Here is a 17,811-nt window from a genome sequence, read left to right as displayed (position 1 = left end):
GCAACTTGATATAAATTGTAGCAATGCTATCATGTCACTAATAGAAACTTTTTTTAATGATTCATGTAAACCTGGAATTTTCCCGGCATCAGTTTACTTAAGTGCATGTAAATTTTTTGACCAATTATTGCAAAAATCAGATTTTTAACATTTCTTTAATTATATTGTGCAATGATATCATTGTTCCCATGTTGTACTAGTGTTCATCAGCATTTATATTAGCCTATTTTAATTTAAACATTTTTTTGTGTAATCTCAAGACGGAACATGTGCATAAGAATCATTTTATTGTTAATATATTCCACTAGTATGTAAGTATAATAGCAGCCTTATGTCTGTCTTCTCACTGTTGTGTAGGATGGAACCACCATCAAAGTTAATACCATTCACAACCACGTAAATACAATATTGGCAGTTGTTCAGGTTTCTTTAGTATTTATTTCTAATATTAGTTGTCTATGATTTGGCATTGTGAAATTGTCCCAGTTTAAGTGGATGACTGAATGTGTCTTTTAGAAAGGCAATCTCCTACATGTGGTCTTAATCAATGCACAAACAAATGGCAAATTCTTTCATATTGGAGGCAGCAGATGGGGATTTCTGCTCTAGTCATGCTGAGGGATGCATTGAAAATAACTACAGCCTTACACTAATAACAAAGAGCTTAACAGAGATTAACAAAAAAAAAAAGGATTTTTGTTGGGTTAATGATCCTGTCAGATATACACCATAGCAATGTAGTCTGTATAAAGGTATTTTAATTAGAAGTTATATTAATATATTAATCTCATAGAAAGATCTTTTTTAATGTTTGTTAACATTAGTTGCATTACAGCTTAAATTATGCTCATGCTTTATCTCCAAGAGCAATGTCATCGTTTTGTTTTTTCATACACAATCAACGCCAGGCCAAACTAAACTTACTGTTAAGTCTCACTGTTATGGTAGATCTAGAGCACTTCTGTTAATACTTAGTCTATTTAAACAGATTTGCCTCCCAGATGAGGTATTTAGTGTCTGTGGAGATTAAGATAAACTTATTTTTTTTATATGAAGGACTTACATTCAAACTACTAAATATGAAAATTCTTATTTGCTTAAAGGTGGTGGTGGGGGAAATAATTTGATTCAAATGTGTCTAGTTCTATTTTTCCTCTGTGCACGGATTTTTCAGATGATGGTTGTGAATGGCTCCTTTGCATATTTATGTTGTGTATGGCTCCTTTGCATATCAACATTCCAAGGAAACAGTGATGTTTTGGTATAATTTAAAATTAAATGATGACATTCTCTTCCACCAAATATTTGTTCTTGAGTCTTGAGAAAATGTCATTTATTATTTAGCCTCTATTTGTTTATTAGTATTGCAGATCCTTGATTTAAACATAATGTACAGGGGATTAAACCTTAGTCTTCTATAGAATATTATTTTGCTTCATAAGGTAATAATTTGATATATTTGCATATCACTTAATCTGCAATGATGCTGCATTATTTCAGTTCTTAAGACAACATTTCAATATTAAACTACATGATATGTAACCAACTTCTTTCAAATCTGCGATAGGCTGCTATTGTAAATGATGCTCCTGATGACAAACAGAACAGAGCTACAGCTTAATCACCTTGCTAGCCTATTTACACATCAGTTTTAAACTATTAACAATAATGGATACTGCTTCACACATATATTTGTACAGACCTTTTTTTTTTCTAGATTTCATCATACATAATGTCGATTAAACCCATTTTATTTCAGTTGCATAATGTGGAATAGTTCAATAAATAGGTAAGTAACTTATGCAACTGAAATAAAATGGATTTAATCGACAATCTAGTTATTAATATATTAATCGTGTAGAAAGATATTTAATATTATTATTATTATTATTATTTATCATATTATTTATTATTTATCATAATCTACTTAGAAAACAATACTTATAATGATGGTAATAATAATAATAATAATAATAATAATAATAATGTAATGATTATTAAAAACAAATATAATATTGATGATGATAATAATAATAATAATAATAATAATAATAATAATAATAATAATAATAATAATAATAATAATAATAATAATAATAATAATAACTTTGTAAATCTGTGAAAGTCAAGAACATCTCCAGATGACTTCCTGATCGAAGAAGAAGCCATTTGATTGGTTGACGTCGGGGGGCGGAGTTTACTGTGACTGAAAGACCAAATGACCATTGAGAAAGAGACAACATTTTATATTATGGAATTTATCAACACGGAAAAGGAGTATGTACAGTAACTAGCGAAAACAAAGCCGTTTAACCCGCTTAGCTGATTTGTGGAGGTTTCCTTAAGGACAGCGACCTCGGTTTTAAGCTGTTTTCGCTGCACAAGGCTGCTGTTGATACCAGTTCTTTGTGTCGACATGGTTTGTTTTTGTTGAAGAGAGAGACAGAGAGAGAGACACAGAGAAACAGAGAGAGAGAGAGAGAGAGAGAGAGAGAGAGAGAGAGAGAGAGAGAGAGAGACATACACACAGAAAGAGCGAGAGAGAGAGAGAGAGAGACAGAGAGACACAGAGAGAGAGAGAGAGAGAGAGAGAGAGAGAGAGAGTCGTTCTCCTGGCTTTCACTATGAGGCTTTCGACGTACGTTAAAGTGTCAGAAATCGACATCTAAGTGACAAAATCGTATCGGGACGATAAAAAGCTTGTATATTATATCAGAACAGTGAGGTGTTTAAAGGAGTCGGAGAGCAAGGAGATGGGAAATTGTCTAAAATCTCCTACTTCGGATGACATCTCTTTGCTTCATGAGTCGCAGTCAGACAGAGCCAGTTTCGGCGACGGCACTGATCCGGATCTGGAACCGCCACCTCCTTACCAGGTAAGAGGCCTTTACTCGGAATCATCCGGAGAGTCGATTCACTGTGAACTAAAGCGTTTGTTTAAACACGCAGTGCAGAGCAGCTGCTTCAGCCGCCTCTTTGTTCCTTATCGAACCTACATACAACAACTCTGAAGTAACGGATACGTTAACAGCTGTGTTCAAGCACAGGGCTGTTTGTATAACAACGTTACAGCCGTGTAACAACGAAGGAAACATGTTAGCTACTAATATTAACGTTACATTGTGTTGCTATGTAGCAGCTCAAGCAGATTAGGTAACTCAGTTTTCTTTGTCTATTGTTTTTATCGGACTGAGAAGGTGTTTAAACTTGGCACAATGTCCAAACCGGCTATTTCACCGCCACTGTTTTGTTTTTGACTTAATACACACGAATGGGAGCTAATGCTTCTTCACCTATAGGCTTTCTGCTCTGCTCCGCTTCCTGTATTGTTTTTATTATTATTTTTATATACATCTGACCAAGTAGAGATACCAGGAGTGACTCACTGGCGGAGAAGAACTATACAGTTTTAATCCTCTTCCAAAGCATAACACTTGTATTAATGCCCTAAAATGTAGTGAGTTTTAAAGTTCACCATAATACAACCTCAGTATGAGTTTCAGTCTGTTTGGGATGTGTTTTATAGTTCTGGTTAAAGTTGTCGGTTGGTGTCATGTTTTTGTTGTTTCAGTGAGGAGTTAGCGGTTGTGTGTCACACTGATGTCACAGGTACAATGGTCTGTAATAGAAGAACATTCTTCAGTAATATCATGCTTAAGGGTTTCGTACTAAAACCAAAAGAATTTAATGCAGCTGTACAAAACAGTCATGCTGACATTATGCCTGACTTGTCAGTGCTCTAAATGTGACGCATACATGAGAGTTGTGCATGAAAGTCAAAACTTGCCCTGGTTCCTTTTAGTAGCGATAACTTCCCTGTTGCTTTAATATCAGTAGATAAGCATTGTGAATAATGTTGGAAACATGAAAAGAAAATGGACCAACATGGTGTAATTTGTATTATACATTAATTTAGGTGTGATTAGTCATTGGTAGATGTTAGCCCTTGTTAGATCCAACTTGAATATCTTTGTAAAATAAATAAAGTGACAGTGAGTTTGGTATTTTCTTCTTGTATACACCATTGTGTTAAGAACTTTTGTACTAACCACTATACAAAAAAAAGTAGTTGTGTCATTGTCCTATATCTGCTTCCGAGAGACTATTTCAGCCCACAGTTGATATGGCCAATATTTTTGATTGACTTGGGTCCTAAGAGTTTAATCACTTAACACGTTCATTATTGCACTTGTGCAGCCTCTCTAGTTTAGTACCGGCATATTTGGTACCAAGTTTTCTAGTTTAGTACCAAGAATATTCTCTAAGAATATGACAAGCTAGAAAAATAGAAACCAATAAAATAACTAACAGTACAATAGAAGCCTTATAAAAGCATCCACTGTGGACAAATGTTCCAAACAATAAAATTGTCTTTAAAACAGATTGTATGTTTTCTTTCAAGTCTTTACTTCCAATAATCTTTGAGGACTACAATCTTGCCTTTTTACAGTATGGGTAAACATTGTTTAATGTGCATTCATATTTGCATAGATGACACTGAGTATTACAGTGTCCAAATACCTCACGCAATTTCATTTTCACTTTCAACGCTCAAAAGCCAGAGGACTTAATGTTCTTGTGTCTAGTGTATGTAACATCAAGGTGCAAGGTGCTTTCTCCACCTTGATCCCTTTCTAAACATATATAGGCGTCAGCTCATCCTATGCATCATCATTTGATTGAAAGTGGGGAAAGAAAGACCCCATGGCTGACACAGTGACTTCAAAAAGCTAGACTGGATATTGCCCAAACTTACCCTAGGGCTCCAATATCCTTATGAGAGAATGTCCTGTAGACAAATGAAATTCATTTTCATAGAAAATGACATTAGGCCTTTATTGAAAAGAACCCCATATGCTCTAATGTGGAGAAGGTTCACAAATGATTTGAGGTTACTGAGCTGTTTCTGGCTCTTAGCTGATCTGATGTAGCACCATATTACTGAAGCTTGTGCAAAGGTTTAATGTTGAAGAAGATCTTCTAGATTGGAGTTCAACACTACTGTTGATTCACTCCGATTTTGCTATAACATGTATAGCTAATAAACTGCAAAAGGTATCTGTGTGTTTTTCAGGCTTTGCACAACACTCCCTTATAAATTCATGGTTTTTCTGCACTAGGTTCTCTCTTGCTTTGTGTAAGAAGAATAGTTTGTAACCTAAAGGCTGTGGATGAGACTGAAGAGTAAAGATGAAGGGAAGTAGACAGCATAGAGTCAGGACTGCTGCTTCTTGCAGTATCCTGACAGCAGTGTTCAACAGAAGCCTTTTTTGGCCGAACGTTAGGAGGTCTGTTTGAACTGTGTGGCGCAGACAAAGAGGGAGCCCAGGCCAATTCTGCAACCCAAATCGTTTTCAATCTCAGCACATTCCTGTGCCAGCTGCCAAGAATGCTTGATCTCCCCCCCCCCTTTGTCTGGAACCCTTAGAGCTTCAAGCATGCTTTTTAGCTTCACTGATATAAATCTTGTATAGGAAAGGAACATTTTAGCATGTTAAGGGAAATGTTACAAATCGCCCTTTTTTTCCTTGTGTGTCAGCCAAAGCCAAGTCTATGACCTCACCAGTGAAACCCCAGACTGTCGTGACAGATGCTTCCAGCCTATACACCTGTCAAAATGCAGTAAAATGCCAGCCAGATGAGCTCTCATTTAGTCTGGAATCTCTAAAGGTGAACCAGATCCCACAGTCCCATTCCCAAACACATTAACAACAGAGCAGCAAGAGGAAAGGAGTTTGTGTTTGTGGGTGACTTCATACTGGACTCAGCAAGGCAGGAATCCTGCCGTGTTCAGCAGTGCAAATAGAGGCTTGTTTCAGCTCAGTACACTCGTCTCTAGCTTCACACCAACACTCTCAAATTGCAAATAAAAGACAGACTTGTTACTGGAGGAGTATTGTCTTGTCTGTGTTGATGTGACAAGGTTTTTGTGGGAGGAGGATTTGTTAGGGAAGAAGTATTCAGAGAGCAGTTGGCTGGAAATGCTGACTCATCTCAGCAGACTGGGCATAGGAGGGTAAGTGTAATTGTGAGTCTGAAAGAGAACATGAATGTGTGTCAAAAGGATTGTTAGAACTGATGGAGCTTCCCTGTAGCCTTACAAATGGTTTTCCCCTCTTCTCCCCTAATCGTATTGATTGCATTCTCACTGGCCAGTTTCCAGCTGTCTGTTTGTTTTACGATTGGACCACAGTGCACTTGTCTGCCTGTCCCTCCCTCACCCTTTCCTCTCTTTTACAGAGGACACACGCTGTGTGGGTGTGAGAGACAGCTCAGCTAAAGCGTGGCATGGTGTATATAATCGAGCCAAAAACCCCTCTCTCGCTGCAGGCTTGTTTATTTTTCCTTTCTCTCGCTCACTACCTTATGTCATGGCCTTCTTTCTTTTTTCTCACTCATGGTGACTCCTGTATACTCGCGTAAGAAGTTTTTTACATAAGAAGTTCAGTCCTGTTCAGCTCTGATATTTTGATTAAAAGTGGACAGTCAAGGCGGCCAGCAGCTCACACCGAATGTGTCTCTCACAAGCACTGGATTAAAAACAGTAATAATACATTTAAAATTATGTGGATCTCACAAGACTACAAACTTATAATCATTTCTATTGTTACTACTGCTGAAAGTTTTTACATCTTAACCCACTGACCCATCTTTCTCAAATTATTCTGCATTATTACAAATTATTACATTATTACAAATTATTCAGCATTGCGTGTTATGGACAGTGTTTGAAACAAACTTTAATAAGTGATATGCCAGTGATAAACGATTCCCGTGGTATAGCTATGTATTTAGTTTTCCTGGAGCTTGTCCAAAAGGCAGTTCTGTTTGAAGCTCACGTTTAGTGATTATTGATTTGCTGCTTTCTAACCTATTCATTTACTTAGCATCTCTTTCTTTAGTAATCTGGTCCAGCAGTTTGTTTCCTGTAACAGAGCTGTCAGATGGTGTAATAAACACACAACGGTGTCATAAGCAAATTTGGCATATGCAACTTAATCCTAATACACTATAGTCCAACATCATGACTATCATTAAAAATGTAGCTTGCTGTAATTTCATTTATTTTAAAAGATTGAATTAACTAGTCCATCAATGCACATGATGATCATGCAGTAATGTTGAGAACGGAGATGTGATAATGCGTGTGTGTTTGTATACCAGCCCTACTGCATGTTTAAATACATAGTGTTTAGTTAATATATGCAAATGCGCACGACTCATCCAACCTCATTTACATTGGTGTAAATGTAAGAGTAATATGATTATATATGATTAATATTGTGATCAATAAAGTATGTCCCAGTACATTTTTAAGAGTTATTTAGATATTATGACATCAGGGTTTTGCCATGTATAAAAATATGTTGATGCAAATCTTTTTAATTGAGTTAATTTTGTAACTGAAGTAAATTTGTTAACACTGTAAAAGGTTTGGGCTTCTTAGTTCCAGTGAAAGCAAAAGCCGATCAGCATCAACTGAGTATGTAGCTGACTGATCTTGCTTTTTAATAGAATAAACAACCTTGAAGATGTCAAGTAGTCAAATATTTTATTTATGTAAACGTTTGTAAGCGTGTGTAAACGTTTTCAAACCTGTTCCTTATAGACCCATCAGTTACTCATCCATAGTTTTTCTATGCATATGATGAGCTATAGGCAAGATTTCAGTTATGAGTACTTATGAGCAAGTGCGAATGGCTCAGAAGAAGCCTGAGGCTTCATTTTCCCAGGTAACTCCTCTTTCTAAGAAGCTCAGTTTTCCATATGGGTCTGTCTTATATGGCTGTTTGACTAACCTGAATCATGCAGTGGCTTTGCTTTGGTGTGACAAACACACACACACACACACACACACACACACACACACACACACACACACACACACACACACACACACACACACACACACACACACACACTGATGTCATGTTCATTGTCTTGCTGTAGTGCAAATGGAGGTGGGGGTATTCAAGACAGTAGTCTTTGTCTCCAACATGTCCGGCCCAGACAAGAAAGATCAACGACTCTTGAGAGAGATGTGGACCCTGTCTCATTTCTGCCCCCCTTTATTCTCAAACACACTACCACTCATTGTCTTAGTGGGACAAGCTGTCTAGTATTTTAGGTTCAAGAGGTGAGCTGAAATAAAAAACGATAGTATTCGTTTTAGAACTAAATAAGTAAGAGCTTGTGTTTGACCCAGGAGGGTCTTGGTGCCTTCGTCCTCCATGATTAAATAATAAGAAGGTGTCAGTTGTGAGAAGCCAGTAAGAGATCATGTTCTTATTCTAGTCCTTAGGTTTGTCCACTTATTTATTCTATCTCTCTCTCTCTCTCTCTCTCTCTCTCTCTCTCTCTCTCTCTCTCTCTCTCTCTCTTTCTGTCACACTCACTCACACACACACACACACACACACACACACACACACACACACACACACACACACCTGTGAGGCAAGAATGCTGATCTATGTGTGTGTGTGTGTGTGTGTGTGTGTGTGTGTGTGTGTGTGTGTGTGTGTGTGTGTGTGTGTGTGTGTGTGTGTGTGCGCACACCTGTCATACAGCTGTCAGTAATATTCAGCCTGCATTCTCCTGACTGTCTACAAGAGACACTGGGACCTTTCTTTTCTCTCCAGCTGTTTCAGCTAAACCCTGCCACGTGTTCCAAGGCCATGGGGTCTACACTGGCATGTACAGACTAATTTTACAGTGTCTATTTGTACCCTTAGATTATGCTTTGCATGGTTTTCTCTATCATTTTAATTTGCCGGACTGAGTAATATACTGCCTGAGTAATATTTTTTAAGGCTGTCAGTACTACTCTTTTATAGGAGCTGCTTTGCCTTTCATACAAAGCTCTATCCATGATATATTTACGGTTGTGTAGCTAAGTATTCATTAGCCAATATAATGAGCATAGCTCTAGCTAGGCTACATCATCTCTTTCTTGCACTGGCTCTTGCATAGTGTTTCAAAAGTGTAGAATTGCCAGTACGGGCATGTAACCTATAATGATTATAATGCCACTGAGAATGAGGCTTAAAGCTTTCTCATGATGTTGCTGAGTTGTTTGGTGTCAGAGTTGCTGGCTCAACCAGGGAAACCTGTGTCTCTGACTGCACCATGGTATTACTAATGCCTATATTGTGAATGCATTGTAACCTCAGCACTCTGTGAGGACTATTTTACATATGTAATAATTACTCATTACAGACATATGCCCATGGCTCATATTTCCTTGACATATATGTGGCAATTAGATGAATCTGTTTATTATAACGTTTTTGATCATTCAGCTGTAACTATCGAATGTTCCTAATTCCTTCTGTGTACTTGTTGAACACTGCAGTCATTTCTGTTTACTATCAAAATGGGACAGATCTATTGGCACCTAATTCTTTGTGATTATTAACGTTGTCAGACTACCTCGGGTGACCGGTCCTCCCAAAGAGAACGGAAAAAGCTATTTACATTACATTTCCAGCATTTGGCAGATGCTCTTATTCATTGAATTAGATTGAATTACATTCAATCTCATTTACTACATCTGAGTACTATTGCTCAGGGCCCAACTGTGACAGCTTGGTAGACCTGGAACTTTAAACACTAAGCTACAACATCCCTCTAGTATACATTAATACAGCACCTCACTAAGATAGTAAAACCAACACAGTGTGTGTTTGAGCAGGCAGACTAACTTGTTTGGCATTGACGTGGCAGCATGTGATCGTGCGTGTGTGTGTGTATAGGGGAAGTCGTGGCCTAATGGTTAGAAAGTTTGACTCCTAATTAAGGTTTGAGTCTCGGGCCGGCAATACCATGACTGTGGTGCACTTGAGCAAGGCACCGAACCCCCAACTGCTCCCCAGGCGGTGCAGCATAAATGGCTGCCCACTGCTCCGGGTGTGTGTTCACAGTGTGTGTGTTCACTGCTGTGTGTGTGCACACTTTGGATGGGTTAAATGCAGATAACAAATTCTGAGTATGGGTCACCGTACTTAACTGTATGTTACGTCACTTTGTCGTGTGTGTGAGGAACCTGATCGCTGACTTTTGATTTGATTGCTGATTTTTGGACAACTGTAGTTCCCTCACAGCCCTCCTGCTATTGTACTGTATGGCACTTTTATTAGTGCTGTGATCAATGTGATAGTCGTTCAATACTTCAGTAAAATGGCCATTAGATTATGCAATACTATTTTTTCCCATAACAAATAGAATGGATTTTTTTTTCATACATCCCAATAAACAAACATAAACTGCCTACATAAACTAAAGGTCAGGGCAGGGATAAAAACATTAATGCAGCTTGCTGCTATAGACCTTCATTCTTTTAGCCCAAGTGCAGCTTTGGAGTCATCACATAATATGTATTTCTTTTTATTTAAAAATGATGCCTGCAGGTTTATGGGCAATCTGGTAATTACTGTATACAAAAAGACAGTGGAATACAGGGTACAATTTTAGCTATCTTGCATGGAGGAAGGACACAGTCATGTTGCTTGTGTTATTAGAAATAAGACACATATTTCAGACACCTGTAAGCTCCAGGCATTTATGTCTTTTGAGTTTGAAATTGACATCATGCAGAATTAAAATTGCAGTGAGTGAGATATTTGGTTCCCCCCACTGCTGACTGTAGAGAATGCTGAGTAGGCATCTGTTTGAAAGAAACCATTCTGTTGACTGCACTTTGTCTCTTACAATTAGGCTGATTGTACATCTGGCTCTTTTGCAATGCATTTTGAGCACAATTCCGTATTTGGGATGAGGCTGAGTTTACATGAAATATTGCCCCCTAGTGGAGCAGTGTGTAATTTTCACCTCAATATGAAAATGCTTAGTAATAACCAAAATCCACTTCATTACTGAATGTGATTGTCATGACAATTATTACTCACTTTCACATATTGGTTTCAGTGAAAATATATGGAGACGCATACTATATGGAGTATTGTAAGTGCACTGACGTGAGTCGTATTCCTTGTTGTTAGATATGATGTACAACATTTTGCTTGCGTGTGTGTTTGTTTAGGAGCAGATCCATGTACCTGTTTACCATCCCACACCCAGTCAGACCCGGTTGGCGACACAGCTGACCGAAGAAGAGCAAGTGCGCATCGCACAGAGAATCGGCCTCATTCAGCACCTGCCCAGAGGGGTTTTTGACCCCGGCACTGATGGGACTGAAAAGAAGATACGAGAGTAAGTAGTCAGTAGCTGCTGCTCTTGTGATTTGTTGGATATGTGTTTTATGCACGAAAATAAATGATGGGATTCGAGACCCACCAACTCTGTCATAGATTTGAACATATTTTTTTTATAAAATATGACCATTCGGTTCTTATTTGTTTGTTGCATTTGAGAAAATAGCAGGACAAATAAATTTAGGTCCAACACTTCAACATCTTGCTATAAGATATGTGAGATGAGCAGGCTGCAACATAAACATAAGTCATGCATAAACACATCTTCACTTGATGATAACTGAAGACACCGAGTTTACCGTGTTTCCTGCTTTCTGTGTAGGTGTGTGATCTGCATGCTGGATTTTGTGTATGGGGATCCGATCCGGTTCCTGCCATGCATGCACATCTACCACATGGATTGTATCGATGACTGGCTGATGCGCTCCTTCACCTGCCCTTCCTGTATGGAGCCTGTGGATGCTGCACTTCTGTCCTCCTACGAAACCAACTGAACTTAATCACTTTAATCACACACACACACACACACACACACACACACACACACACACACACACACACACACACACACACACACACACACACACACACACACACACACACACACACACACACACACACACACACACACACACACACTCCTTGCCCTTGTGCTTTTGGAGTTATCCCACCTACAGGCAGGTGACAGGTCAGAGTTTTTTCTCCAGCACTTGGGGATACAGGACCACTCTCCTGGGTTGTCCTGCTGGACAGGGAAACCTCAGGATCCACATGAGTGAGACTCTTTACAACACCCTGACAACCAGGACCATTCTGCTGTGCCACCCCTTACACTGGAAAGCAGAAAACAGTTTAAAAAAGTACAGAAACAGATGGACGGGGGGAAATGCAATTTGTATTTTTTACCTACTTTCTCTCTTGTGTAATTCTTTGCGGTGTGACTCTCTCTTTTTTCTTTCTGCTCTTTTTCCAGTAAGGGCTTGTCAGAATTTCAGCTGAGAAAAAAATAAAAAATAAACGTGCTTGCACCTAAATTACAAATAGTGAAAATTGCACTTGTCAGAGACATCTTTCCCCACAGAGCACCTTGTTCTACATGCAGGGGCATGTACTACTCCTTGAACTCATTCCATTCAGCTCCCGGCCTCTAGGTTTCCTGTTAAGCGTACTATCCGTATCCAGTTGCTGTTGGACATGCTTTGGTGGAAGCTGGGAAGTAGAACCCTTAGGCTGGAAAAAATGTTCTTTTATTGTTTTAGGTGATAACAGACAGTGCAGTCCAACTAACTTGACTGTGACTCTTTTTTTGTTTTGGCACATGGAGTTAAAATAAAAATATGAATTTAATGTGCAGACTGCCGGTCATTTGGGTGGGGTATATATATATATATAGCAACCGTTTAAGGGAAACAGGTTACGGATTACTTAAATGATTATAAAAGCACCATTAGGACAAGGCTCTGCAGTTAGCATGGTATTGTAGATGTTTCAGCGCTGCAGCAAGTAGCCTACCATTTAATAGGATTTAAATACAGTGAGTAATTCCAATAACTATTTGGGCAAACTGGTTACTGTTTAAATAATTTTCCCAGTACATTACATATTTGCTATTGTGATCCAAAATGTGTCCAGTAGGGAACATGGCATTAAGGTGGGCCTACCAGTGATGCAGAGTGGGAATTGATTAAATGGGATGGGGATTAGTTTATGAGCTGTGTATTGTCATTGTTTTTTTTAATTGTGCCTCATCATTTCCTTTCCTTGCTTCTTAGCTCCTCCCTCTAAGGAACTGTCGCAAGTAAGGACACGAGGCCTGGAGAAATGAGAAACAAACCTATTTGCCTAATGAAGCTAGTTTGCTCACAGAAATATAGAGAATCTTTCTGCCACTGCTTTTATCAGTTGATGGCATGTTGCTCACTTGTATTCAGCTAACTATAGACAACACGGTTCACATTCAGAATTAAGCTTAATTTAGACATTATTTTACATTATATACATCACACACTTGATATAATGTTGATATAATAAGTAAATGATTCCCATTGTTGCATGTGAAATTTAAATGCAAATTCCTCTATATACCTGAGCAATGTGATACAACAGAGATGTGGCATTCATTTGGTTGTGCAGTAAAGCTAGCATGATGTGTTTGGTCCAAACCACGTATTATTATATTCTTTTTGTGCACCCATTTATGGTGTTGCCATGTCATATAACAAAGAGCTAATGAATTTTTTTTTATTTGATACGATGCGGTCCTTGAACCATTTTATTTGCCTGCTGCTTCTCTAAAAACCCTGTAAAGATGTAAACATTTCCTGTTTCACTGGTAGGCCATATAGTTTATTAAGACAGACTGCTATTAGCAGTCTTAGAATTTGGTCTTGGGGACAAATTAGATCCTGTACAATATAAAGGTTTATAGAAATCCCACCAAGCACCTAATGGCACAGTGTCCTGATATATGGTGTTAAAAAAGCGTTTACGTTTTTCAGAGCCGAATGGTGGAGAGTTCTTTACTGGTCAGATGAATCACTTGCCCGAGTGTGACTGAGCATCTTATTTACTAAAGAATGAAGGCAAAATCATGTGAAAGACTGTGATAGATTTCTGTAAGAACTTTAGATAAAAGAGCTATAGCATATAGTGATCACTATGAATCGCACGCTTCATTTGTAAGATGTTCATTTCTTTTGGTCTCTTGAAGGACCGACACGACTTGATATATCCGGGCTGTGAATCCTGTACGATCAATCCATTTTTACAGTTTTTATGACATTGCTTTGGATTACAGTAAAGACTCTGTTAGATTAGCTCAACATTTTTTTCTTTTGTGTGTATACTTTTCTTATAATTATGCTACAGCTTGTCTATTACCAGAATCAAATAATTTATTTAAATGTAAGAGCAGTGAAGTAATTAAGTTGGGGATGGGCTGTAGCCCTGTCTTTGCTATGTGCATTAATTATCCTTCAAAAATGAGATGTTTTTACTAGGAATAATTCTAACTATTGGTTAATAGTGTATGAAGTTTGTTGTTTGTTAGTCAGTGATTACTAGGTGCAATAATACACTCTGGTGTGCATTAAAAATAAACTTCTGGGATGCTTTTTTTTTTTTGTGTAATCCAAATCCTGTTATTCATAACTACTTAACTTTACACCATAATGACTCAGAAACCGGAAATGATTTCAGTTATCACACGATAAACTTGCCACTTTTATTTGCAGTGTGTCTGTGTGATGATTTTTTTTCTTCTGTTTGCAATTGTATTCATGTTAAATCACATACTTTACAGTTCTGTTACTGTTTTATCTAATTGTCCATATAGATAATTTTATGACAGTAATTTTTTATTTTAATCACATTTGACATTAGAAGTTTATGAAGCATTACCATAAAGAGTGCAAATCTATAAAACTTGAGAAAGAAGTGACTTTTATATCACCATGGCTCTGGTTTAGCCAGCAGCTTGAAACATTACCTTTTTTTTGGACTCTATACTGTCTCCATTTGACCTTTTCTTGTAAAACAACAACAAAACAAAGAGAATAAAGAGATACAAATGTGAAATGAATTAAGTGATATGGATATGCAATGACATGAAATTCAGTTCATCTTTCAATCTAAAATGTCCCTTGATATTATTGTTCAGATATAAACCCTTCGTTCTTCTCTCTAATGTTTGAAGGTGAACCGCAAAAAACCCCCACAGTGTTCTATTTTTCTCCGCTCTGTGTTGTCAGTTCTGTAAAAGATGGTCATTGTCATGCTTAAAGGAAGTGGAACTTCAAATTTTTGTGCTGTTTCTCTGCTCTTAAGATTGGGGTGTTCTTTGTCCTGTTACCAAATACCATCCCTAAATTTCCCCAAACGTGTAAACAAAACCGGAACACAGATGTGGCTGCTATTAAAGATTAGTTTTTTCCATTTTTGTCCTTTTCTTTAACAAAGTGTGCATGTTGTGTCTGTGTGATGCTTTCATTCCTTATCAATAGGCAGCTAAATGTAGACTTTAATGTTTATTTGAAATAATCTTTCTTCTACTCTAATCATTTACCTAAATACATTTCCTGTGTCAACCTTCACGTTTATCCATGTTGGTCACTTATGCAAAATTAATTTTTTTTAAAACTTAGTTTTGTTTTGTTTCTTCACAAAGCATGGAACATGTTGCCTTAGACTAGTTGAGCAATGTGTTTTTTCCTGGAGCTTGGAGATTGGCATCAAGAGGGCAAAGGAGCAAAAGTGACACCAACAATACTGCCACACAGACCTTGCCTTGCTTTCACAATGCACATGAACATCACTACCACTGTGTGTACAATAAATACAGTTCAGAGTAATTTGTTTTTTATGCAGTGATACAAGTAAAATATATATATGGAAGTGTTAACTGTATTATTTAGTGTCTTGTATATGTTGCATGCAAATGATATATTTTTATAATCTAAATGACATTTTGAAATATATTTAAGCTAGATTTAACATTAAGCAGTCCATTTTTGTTCAGTTATGTGTATTTCCTGTAAACATCTCTTTCTAACAGCATTGGTCAGTTTCTGTTATGATTTAAACCTGTGTTCAATTCTTGACTCAAACTTTAGTAGCGTTTATCATCCACTAGATGGAGATGATTAATTTCTTCTAAATGTTTTGATGTTTAGATCCATTTCCTGCCTTTCTTCTTCAGTCATTTTGAAAGTACAGCTGCAATGAAATCTTATTTTTAATTTGCATGGAAAAAATATGTTGGTAGAAATCTGACCTCTGATCTGTCTGTTATTAGACTGGCTGTCTGCATTAGGCCTCTATTCCTGGATCAGAGCTATCAGATTTGATCTTTTGGCTAGCAGAATTAACAATATTATCTTGTCAGACCTGTGACCTTTACAGGGTTGGTGACAGGAGAGCTTAATCTGCAATGCAGGGGCCTTTTTTTGCCATGGTGACCTTATCATATATGTTATTAATTGGAATGAAATAATGCCTCTATGTAATATTAATCTCAGCCTAAGCGAAAATCTTTCACCATGCCTGATACCCATGCTGTATTATTTATGTACCAGGTACAAATGTGATGTGAGGTGGCCCGGTGTTCCAGTACATCCCAAAGGTGTTCAATGGGGTTGGAGTCAGGGTTCTGTGGAGGCCACCTGTGTTTTTTAACACTAGCTTTGGCAAATGATGTCCCCATGGTGCTTACTTTGTGCATAGCATGTTGTCATGCTGGAGCAAGTTTGGCATGCACAATTCATTTGTCCACATATTTTTGGCCATATAGTCAATCTATCTATCAAATGTTATACATAGATAGATAGATAGATAGATAGATAGATAGATAGATAGATCGATAGATAGATAGATAGATAGATAGATAGATAGATAGATAGATAGATAGATAGATAGATAGATAGATAGATAGATAGATTGATCAATGTTGACAATGCTACCATGTTGACTACATAAGCTTCTCTCGTTGTTGCACAGATGCCTGTATGTTAGAGAGGAAGCATGGTACTTGAACTACTTGGTGTCCTGTCAATCATGTGACCACAATCTACTCCCCTTATAACTTGGGAGAAGCGAGCACATGTGTGGTCTCTGCAGTCTTTAGAGAATAATAACTATGTCAATTGTGCAATGCTTCACCACCTCATGGGTACTTGACTGGCATATCACATACTCTGAAACAAAGAAGGTTTTCAAGTGACTGCATATCTGTTAGATGTGGGGGAAGTCATAAATTGTAGGCCTTAAAAGGTAAGGTATTAACCAAAAGACTTCTAAGGTACTACTTAATTCATTTTAACTGTCTTACTGTAAGCTGTATTTTATATAAAACTAATCTTTTTTTCTACCGGCCCCTTCATGATTTTCCTAAAATTTGAATTTTGAGTAAAGATTTTGAAATGGGGTAAATATTAGACAAGGCATAACAACATAGTTGAGCAATTATGCAGACATATCTAAAAGTACACCATCTTCTATGCACAACCAGTGCAAATCCAGCAAAATAACAGTGAAAGCATTGCTGCAACAATAGAACCTAATAGGAATTTGGACTAGTTTATTTAATTGTATCCTAGTCTAAGGCAACATGTTCCATGCTGTGTGAAGAAACAAAACAAAGCTGAGTTTAAAAAAAAAAGTGAGCCACATGAATAAATGTGAAGGTTGACACAGGAAATGCGTTTAGGTAAATGATTAGAGTAGAAGAACGATTATTTCAAAGAAACCTTAAAGCCCCCAAGTCTACATTTAGCTGCCTATTGATAAGGAATGAAAACATCACACAGACACAACATGCACATGCACACTTTGTTAAAGAAAAGGACAAAATTGGAAAAACTAATCTATAATAGCAGCCACATCTGTGTTTCAGTTTTGTTTACAAGTTTGGGGAAATATAGTGGTGGTATTTGTCAACAGCACAAAGAATACCCTAATAGATGCATAGTGTAATATAAAAAAAAATAAAAATAAAAAATATAAAGAATTAATGCACGTAATTAGACTGTAATTACTTAGAGTGCAGATGTAAAGACACACTAGATACCCGTTCTTTTAAAAAGACAGATACTAAAAGCATTTC

General features: G+C 37.4%; 1 protein-coding gene across 1 annotated transcript; it reads left to right on the top strand.

The window, feature by feature from the left end:
- Positions 1–2,206: 2,206 nt before the first annotated feature.
- rnf11b (ring finger protein 11b) lies at positions 2,207–15,146 on the top strand. Its single transcript, XM_027166566.2, has 3 exons — positions 2,207–2,876; positions 11,042–11,211; positions 11,536–15,146. Exons 1-3 carry the CDS (start codon positions 2,754–2,756, stop codon positions 11,705–11,707), a joined length of 465 nt encoding a protein of 154 aa, XP_027022367.1. The 5' UTR covers positions 2,207–2,753; the 3' UTR covers positions 11,708–15,146.
- The last annotated feature ends 2,665 nt before the right edge of the window (positions 15,147–17,811 follow it).

This window comes from Tachysurus fulvidraco, chromosome 14, assembly GCF_022655615.1.
Source record: "Tachysurus fulvidraco isolate hzauxx_2018 chromosome 14, HZAU_PFXX_2.0, whole genome shotgun sequence".
Lineage (NCBI taxonomy): Eukaryota > Metazoa > Chordata > Actinopteri > Siluriformes > Bagridae > Tachysurus > Tachysurus fulvidraco.
Note: the sequence above shows the minus strand (reverse complement) of the source record. Positions and strands in the feature narration are given on the sequence as shown.